At 37.1% G+C, this 9,365-nt stretch overlaps 1 protein-coding gene across 1 annotated transcript in view; it reads left to right on the top strand.

The window, feature by feature from the left end:
• Window positions 1–9,365, top strand: part of AP3S1 (adaptor related protein complex 3 sigma 1 subunit) — a 39,762-nt gene that overhangs the window by 5,053 nt on the left and 25,344 nt on the right. Inside the window, exons 4-5 of the mRNA XM_019473588.1 lie at window positions 3,282–3,373; window positions 5,859–5,970. Of these exons, the coding sequence (XP_019329133.1) occupies window positions 3,282–3,373; window positions 5,859–5,970 (204 nt within the window). The remainder of the gene's footprint in view (window positions 1–3,281; window positions 3,374–5,858; window positions 5,971–9,365) is intronic.

Here is a 9,365-nt window from a genome sequence, read left to right as displayed (position 1 = left end):
TGGGGGTTTGTGCACGGGGACCCGCCGGCCTGGTCCTGCCCCGGCGCCTTCGGCAGGCCGAGCCGCCTGCTGCTCTGTGCTTAAGGCAGCGGCGTGGGCCGAGGGCGTGGGAAGATGGAGGGCGCTGAGACCTTGTAAGAGCCGTCAGTAAGGAAAACGGGATTCCGAAGGAAGCTGTATTCCCAGCCAGTGTTCTTGTCACTGGAAATTGTCCTTTAGTAGTAGTGAAAGTGAAGGAAGGGCGTCTTGTTCAACGGCGGGCTCGGTTCTCTGAGCTTATTTGTGGAAGCGCTGCTCTGAACCCTGCCATGGTTTTTAGCCTGGCTTTGGGCGTCTCTGATGTAGTGCTGCGCGTCTCCATGCTGTGGCAGAGGTGGCAGAATTGGGAAGATGAGTTTTATGGGACTCATAGGTTGGGTAAGCAGAGCCTTTTCCTTTGGAAACTTTCTGAGTATTATAAAAGTACAGTTGACGTGAAAAAGGAGTGTAATGAAATAGAAAAGTATATTCTTTTACATGGGAGAAGGCAAGTAGCAAAGCAGCTCTGAAAATGCAGCACAAGCACTTGATCTGAATGAAAAGAAAGTGCAGCGACAGGGAGTTAAGAAACAATGTGGGAACAGTTGATTTAATTCAAGGATAAGAGATTTTAAAGTAATGTTTTGATCATGTGCTGTATTTCGTAGCAAATAGGCTAAGCTCTGCTTGGGCTGACCTTGGACATTAACACACAAGAAAACAACTGATGCTTCCCAGAATTAATGTAAACAAAATATTCTTTTTCAGTAATGCTATTACTTACTTGGATTTGTGGCCACTTACTTGCAATTTTGGCTATCACAGAAGTCATATTTAACTTTACTGAAAGAGATGTATCTTACTTCTATGTCTGAGAGCAGAAATGATGACTGTGACACTTTGCACTGTCAGGCTTTTAATCAAAGGAGTATAACTGGTACAGGTCATTGCTATGGATGACTGAATTTGATCCCTCGCCTTAGAAAGGCAATATCGGGGAATTCTAATGTGTTTGTGAACCTGTTTTCTTCTTTCTCATCAGTTCTGGGTTACCAAGCAGATGTCTTTCACTTACAATTTCTAATTTAAAAATTAAAATATTAGAATATTCTCACCTATGCATATTGATAAGCATTCCCCTTCTGTGTGTCCCCAGTCTCTTCTTGATAACTTCTACTGCAGAACTACATTAACTTACTAAAGAAGGTTTTTTTGTTTCTTTTCTTTTTTTTCTGTCAGTGTGGAGGTAACAATTAAATAGGTAGATGAAAGACTTTGGAAAGGTATACAAAACTTGCATTAATGTGAAAGTTAACTTCCATTTTCATTTTCCATTCAAATGTAATTATCTTTTTGTGTCTTCTGTTACTGTTGTGTAATGAAAGTCCTGGGAGGGAGAAGAAGCAGGGGAAGGGGAGGATTGAATGGCAGGAGGATACCGGATTTTTCTTGTCAACTCCACTCTGCTCTGCTACTTTCATAACTGGAATTAGAACAAATCCTCAATACTTAAAGTACGGTCTGTATAAACAGAACACTTTGGAATTTTGAAAACGCGAATAGCAAATGGAACTAAGAAATTATGTGGTTAAGCAATTTCCCTAAAGCTTCGTGGTGCACAGAAACAGGTGCAATTGTCTTGATTATCTTTTTGTGTGTGACTTCAATAAGACAGGTTTATTTATGGGCTTTTTGAAACTTATGCATACTTTAATACCGATTGAACCAGTACTGGAGACAAATCTCAGTTTTTTTCTACAAGTGGAAGCATCTCGTGCTTTCTAGAGAGATTAATTTGGTCAGCTCTGTGAAAGAAGTATTTGTTTGCTTCATGATACCAAAACTTATAAAACGTGTGTAACTTTTTTTCCCTGGTATATATGAGAATGGAAAGAGTTTCTACTGCATAAAAGGAAGTTAATAATCTTCTGCAGTTAGGTAGCAAAATAATAATTCATAGCGATTAAATAGGAAGACAAGTGTGCTGTGGTTTTATGTTTTAGAATATAGACCTGTGGCCATAATTTCAAAGTTAAAAATAAGTTTCTGAACAACTTTGTGACTAAGGGCAGATTCTGAAAACAAAAGTTATTTTAAATACTCAGTATCTCAGTTTCTTAAGGAAAAAAGACAGGTTTTTTTCCTGCTACCATAGAAGATATGGTGGAAGTAACTGAAATAACTGCAGCGGAGTAAGGCAGGCACGATTTAAGGAACTCAAACTATAGAAGCAGAGGAACCTGCACTTTCTTGTTCTGTGTTTTATGGCGCAATTTACTTCTGCTGGAGCTTTTTGCTGACGTCTTTGTGGATTCTAGAGGTTGTTTGTAAAATAACACATGAATTTAAGGTGATGAATGCAAACCACACCAGTGCTAGGCTTTGTTTGCTTAGCAGTCATGCAGGGTACTGCACTCTTCTAGCTGAAATCACTTTTAAGATACATACACCAGTTTTGCTTAGAGTGTTTGTTCATATAATGGTTTAAAATGCTGACTTACACGCTTGGGCAGGGGCGGGGGCTATCTATGCTTGATAACTTTAGGGTTCTGTGCTATAAAACAAATGCAGGGTTTTAGGAATTTTATCTAAATTTTTTGACTGTGGACATAAAGACTTGTTAAAAATGGGTCTGCTCTTACAGAAGGGTAACAAAAGCAAGTGTGCTTTTGGAGTCGTGGTGGGATCTCAAGAAGAGTCAAGTGAATTCAAACTCGGAAGTGATGTTTTTGATGTGCTAGAAGGAAAGTTAAAGGCTTAGGAGAAGCTGTTGCTCATGATGCTGTTGCATTTTAAGCTATTTCTGAAAGAGTTATGTATTGTGGGATTTTTAGCTTCCCCACACCCTTCAAACTTTTGAGACTTTGTTTTCCTCCTGTTCGTGGGTGAAAGTAGTTTCAAAGCATGTCTGTAGCTGTTCAGGCTATGGTAGAGACACAGAAAATTCACAATACTTGAGAAGACTTCCTGTTTACTTGAAGAAACTATTTTTAGATTTTTTTTTTTTACATATTTCTTAAAAACAATCACTTTTTTCACAGTTGTTTCTCAGTAATGTATTCTGCAACTTAGCTTGTAAAAATGTCTTTTTGTGTTGAAATGACAAAAACAATATGCAGCTTGTTAATTGGCAGATTTAAGGCTTCAGAATTAGGTAGTTTGAGGGTGCTTATATACTTTGTGTTCTGTTTATTAGCTGTGTGTGCTGTGCATTGTTATTTAATCCATTTTAGCTTGATAGCAAAATATGTTTTCTTTCATAGAGTGAAGATACGCAGCAACAAATTATCAGAGAAACTTTCCATTTAGTATCAAAACGCGATGAAAATGTCTGTAATTTCCTAGAAGGAGGATTGTAAGTATCAAGTTTGAAATAAATGCCCAATACTTATTGGCTAGCAAATATTATTACTGCTGATTGTAATATAACTGTTTTTACAGTTGTAATGTAAATGCCATGTCACTTGAGATATTTTAATACACAACAAATAATATCATGTTGCACCAGGTATACATATTCTTTACTAACTGAAGCATACGTATATATATATGTATCAAAATGAGTTAGGCAATAAAACTAATTTTTTCTAGTGCTGTAACTGACACAGTGCCATATCTAGGGCTATAATTGTTTCAGACACAAGATGGGGAGCAGGTAGATGATACCTAACCAGTTTCCCTATAATCAAGCTAAAGATTTCTAGCCTCATTTGAAGAGGCGTTGGCATTGGCCATACCCGTTGAGAAAATTAAAATATTTTGTAGCTGGTGCTTTGGCTTGAGCTCCTAAAATTTGAGTGGACAGCCTCTGATAGTAGGATTCCTCAGGCTTTTTATCTGGGTTCAGGCTTGCTATATAAACCAGAAAAAAAAAAAAAAAAAGGTTTTAAATGTGCTAACTAATGCAGTTTCAACCAAGATTTTTTTATTGATATGGGCAGAGCAAGGTAGTAGGAAAGCCAGACTTACGTCTTCTGTCTCCAGAAGACACGCACAAAATATTCTTTCTTGAATCATCTCGTTTGTTTTTTTTTAATGTGGTCTTGCCTTAGTTGAAGAGAAGAAATTCTGAAATGGAAAAGTGTTTTATTTTGAGATATTAGTCATCAAGAGTAAATAGTAACAAAGCCACCTTCTAGGAAAAGGGATCATAATTGATGGAGTAAGCTCATGATTGCCAGTCTAAACATAGAGATTGTCATAGCCTGTTAAATATTGTAATTATGGAAATTTCTGATTACTGAAAGTTAATATGTTAATGCCTAAATTTTCTGTGTGCAGAGTCAGTTAAATGCTTAGCTGTATCATGTCAGCTATGATGTCTTTTTCCTGATCAATATGATTCCTGATTTTTTTTTATTTTATTATTTTTTAAACTAAAATAATTCTCTTCCAACTACTCAACTGGTGATTCTATCGTTAGGTTCTTGGAGGTGATTTCATGCTGAAAACATGCTGGCTTGAATTCTGTAAGTGAAAGAAGCCATTTGGAGCCTTTTAAAAAAATCACAGCTGTGCAACAAAAAGAAACTAAGACAGAGGACACAATTCTGGCTTTCCTCCTACTGCTCAATTCTGGAGTTACCATTTCAATATATTTTTTCAGAATATTTTTTTTTCAGGACAGGGATCACTTTATAGTTTGCAGTTTACCCAAAGGCCTCAACAGTTTATATATAATAACTCTGTGTCTGAAGTATTTGAAAGAATTGGGTAAATAAAGTACAAAAGAGGAAAATTTAAATGGCATTTCTTTCCACTTTCACATTTTTGTCTGATACTTCTTAAACGTAGTTCCTGCTCTTTAGGAACAAAGGGTTCCTCCTCCCCCCACCCCAGCATTAATGCCAAGAAATGTGCTTAAGCAAAAGTGACCTAAAAGATTTCTTGTTCTTTTTGTTTATTTATGTATTCTCTCCCTATGATAAAGGCAGAAACTGAGGGGATGAGTTATGATACACCAAACAGGTGATTCAGTTCTGGTACAGAATTAAGGGAGAATTATGATGTTCATAGCCATGTAAGTTCAGGCTACAAAATATTTTCATCTCTATCTGAGTGGGCCTCCTGCTGCGCAAAAGCAAATGTCAGTGATTTGAAGAACATCTCTTCTTATGATTTATGTACCTTCTTTGAGAAGGCTATAGCAGAAGAGTGGAAGGAAATACTTGTGTAGACCTCTTCTCTTCTTGTTCAGTAACGATGATTAGTGAGTCCATAAAAATTTAATTGCTTCTGTGACTTTAACATTGCATCACAAACTATTGGTTGTAGTACAGTCTTATTTCTCAAGATATAAAACATTTTGTAGCACAAGTGTTACATGTTCTTTGTTATTAAGTGGACTATAAACCCCACTTCAGGCTTTTTCTGTAATCCAAATGCCAGTCCACATTACAGTTTTCTTTTTCTGTTGATGCTCCTCTAAGAAGGGCAGCGAAGGATTCATAGGCAGATGCTCTGTTAATCTGTAAAGCAGATTAATCCCTGTACAGTGCCCAGTAGTGTGTAATGGAAGTACATTTAATACCCATTTTTTGATGAAACTGCATGATCCGTTTGAATTGATTTTAATAAAAAGGTGCATATGTTGATGTAATTATTATCCATATGGATAACAATAACTGTGCTTGTGTGGTAAATGTAACTTGGGCTGTCTTGGTACTTACTATTCTTCCATTGGAATTATATCACAAAATAAAAGTTGTGATACAGTTGGATTTCGGAAAGCTCCAGCCAGCCATTAACATTAGGCCTCCTATTAACTGAAATAAGTGCGAGGATTTGCCTAGCTTATCCTGAGATGCTAACTAAGCTTTCCTGTTTTCTTTCCTGTTTAGATTAATAGGTGGCTCTGATAACAAACTAATTTACCGACACTATGCCACCTTGTATTTTGTCTTCTGTGTGGATTCTTCAGAAAGTGAGCTTGGCATTTTAGACCTCATACAAGTAAGTTGGGGTTTGGTTTTTTTTTTCTGCTTTGTTTTTTTAATAAGTGGAATTCTACTTCTAAGTACCTTAGAACTTCAATATTTAACTGTGTCTTTTTCTGTAATATTTGGAAGTGAAGGTGGTTTTCATACTATGAACACACCTGAAGTGCTCAGTATTACTTTTGGATTGTTAGCAGTTTTCTGGACTGTCTTTGAAAAAGTTGTTTCCTAAGTTGATGAGAAAGTAAGGAAACCATTTGTTTGGAACCTACAGAACGATCAGCAGCTATTTTTTGCTGCAGCTTTTCAAGGCCTTGTTTTGGCTGCAGGTAAAATGGTGCAGTTCAAGCATTAGCTAGACAAGTTTAGATTATGAGAACCTTGATGCATAAAGCTCTGTGTGAGGAGAAAGAGCCGCTACAGGTTCTTTCTGGATCTCAATAAGAAAAGGTCGACAACAAAATTGGCTTAATAAGATAACTATTTAATAGAACAGAGTAAGAGGAGGAATGTAGATAGCAAATCTTACACGCCTTCAAATGCTGGGCATCCCCTGTTCATGCAGCATCCAGTGGAGCCCAGGTGGATTTTCTCACAGTGCCCTGTGCAGAGCAGATCCTGTCCTTGGAGAGAGGCTCTCCCTTTTTGGCCTTTGACCTAGTATATAATTCCGTCACAAGAAAACAACTCTATTCATAAAGGATGTTCTCATGAGAGCTTCTTGCTGCACTTTGAGGTACAGGCAAGGCCATGCAGGTAGTGTAATCACAGGTAGCAAGTGGGAGCTGCCTGCACAGTGAGCTGTGTGAGTTTATCCTGCAGCCAAGGAATTTGTGCAGCACAGCACAGGCCCGTGCCTATTCAGGTTAAGTGTTATGTGGATCACTAACTCCTAAACGTGCAACCGTCTCTTGGTCAGGATCAATACATTCCACTCCTTGATCCACCTACAGTTTACCTTTCCCAAAGACATTATAAGTTATAGATTACATTGATAAGATACAGGCTTCTCAAGCCCAGTAGAGCAGACATGGCCTGTTCAAGATCACTAACTCCTCGAATACAACATCTTCTGCAGGGCTCCCAATACAGCATGTATGATTTAAACTGTTAAATATGTCTGTATCAGCTCGGCAACAAAAATCATGTTTGGTAATACGAACACTCTTATGTCAAGAGAACTCTGACTGCACCAGTGATTTTTCAACTTAAAATTTGCACATAAACAATTTCACTGATGATTGATAGTGTAGTCAGATGTGGCAAAAAATAGTTTCACACCATGAAGTGATGTATGTCATTACATAAAATGGGTCTCAGATATATGTATACACACACGTATGATTCACTTACTGTTAAGCTTTTCAAAAGCTTGCACATCAAGAGAATTGATTTATTACATGAGTAAAATCTGTGGTATCCTGAGACATGGGCCTGCATCTATTGATTATTTCACTGTAAAAAGCACTGTGGGCCTTAAAGGCCCTGCAGACCTTTCTTGGAGCTGAATAGCTTCTCATAGTCCTCTATTAGTGTTCAAAACAGCTCTTCAGTGTTTAGTGCTCTTCTGGACAGTAGATCCAAATTGTGTCTCTGAGTGGCTGTGTGGGTAGCAGGGAAAGAAACTCTTCTTCTTGATTCTTATGTCATCTTTGGTCATAGAAACATTCTGCAGTATCTGAACAGTGCAAGTTACTGAGTGAGGTATACAACGGCCTTACCTGTTCTTAGCAGTTTGCTATACAGAGTTGCTTAGTTGCTTGTTGCATAGTGTGTCGTCTTACTTGGAAGTGCTAAAATATTTATGAACTGAGAAAGAAGCATGTTAATTTTTCATGTGACTTAGGGCTGTTTTTCAGGTAAAGTAGGTATTATAAATATCTTAGTTTAATCAGGTAATAAGGATAGGAAAGACTATTGAGGTCAATCAGTCTCACCTGTTGTATTTTGCAGGGCCACTATGCAAGTTCAACTAAGGTTTTATTCATTATGGTATATTAAAAATGTCACATCAGTAGCTTCCAGTTATTTCCAGTTACACAGTGTAACCTAAATTTTACTTTAAGGTGTCGAAGCAAATTGCTTGAGCTTACTACTACCCATATTTGTATAGCCCTCAAACTCTCTGAATTAGGGAGATCCTAAAGTTTTCCCTAAATTGTGTTGCTTCTTGTGCCAGAAGTACTTTGATGGATTTCAATCTCTGTCTTTATATGTCACATCTTTTCCATTATGCCCCGGTGTTTAATTACATGCCAGTATAATTACTTGAAGGAAGCAGAAATACTAGAAATGCTATTTCTATTTATAGAAATACTTTACTTTCTTCTGACCCATATGATTTTGTTTATAAATACAGTCTCACCACAGTACCTGCAGCTGTTCAGTATTCCCATTTCTCTAGATCATTGTAATTCAACCATTTGATTATAGTAGAACACATACAGAGATCAATTAAATGTTTTTAATTTCCAGTGTGGCTCACAAGAAGGATCTGTTTAATCCTCTTGTCAATAGCAATCAGAATTAAATGTATCTTACACTGGAAAAGTGCCCTCAGAAAGTTTATTATTACATCTCAACCTCATGTGCAACACAGACTGGCAGTATGTATACATACACATCTACTCAAGCAAGTAAGCTTTGCCTGTTTTTTGTTGAGAAGTGTTGAACCATTTTCATACATCTTTGTTTGCTATAGTTCAGAGACAACACAGGTAAGAGTAAGCCATCTGGAGTTTGTTATGAATCATACATACACTGAATTGTTTAAATAAGTAGTTATGTAGAGGGCCAGTTCATGATCTCATGAAAATAAACTGGTGAAATGGACCTAGATCTCAGTCTAGCGCTTAAGAGTTTTCTGTCTTGTAAAATGAATAAATCTATAGTAGATTAGATGACATATGGCAGTCTGCAGTTCTTTTCAGCATAAAGTTTTTGTTGTAATACTTAAGATACTTCTGTGAAGGCCACTTATATCACCATTAGGTCAGAGCTGTTTCACAGGTAAGTCGTCTTGGCTTAGGCTTAATGAATGCACTGTATGTATTACAAATCATAGGCTCTGCCTCAGATTTTTATATTGTGTTCAAACTAGATGTGTTTGAACACCACAGGCAAATTCATACTGTTAACTTTTGTCCATTTTCTTTTTTTTTTTAACACAAACATAAGATTCTGTTTATTGTTTTTGATTAATTGGATGGGAGGTAGGTCAGCATCTGTGCTATGCCTGGTAGGTTTTGCAGTCTTTTGGATTCAGTGTAAATTATGTCATGCGTTGTAGCTCTTTCAGACTTCTCATTAGCCTGTGAAGTGTAAGGTTATAGTGCATGGAAATAAAGTACATAAGAAAATATAACTAGCTGTAGACTGCCATGAGGAAAAATTGAGTGACATTTACAATGG

This window comes from Aptenodytes forsteri, unplaced genomic scaffold, assembly GCF_000699145.1.
Source record: "Aptenodytes forsteri isolate BGI_AS27 unplaced genomic scaffold, ASM69914v1 Scaffold167, whole genome shotgun sequence".
Classification (NCBI taxonomy): domain Eukaryota; kingdom Metazoa; phylum Chordata; class Aves; order Sphenisciformes; family Spheniscidae; genus Aptenodytes; species Aptenodytes forsteri.
The sequence above is the reverse complement of the archived record's forward strand: the minus strand, read 5'-3'. Positions and strand labels throughout refer to the sequence as shown.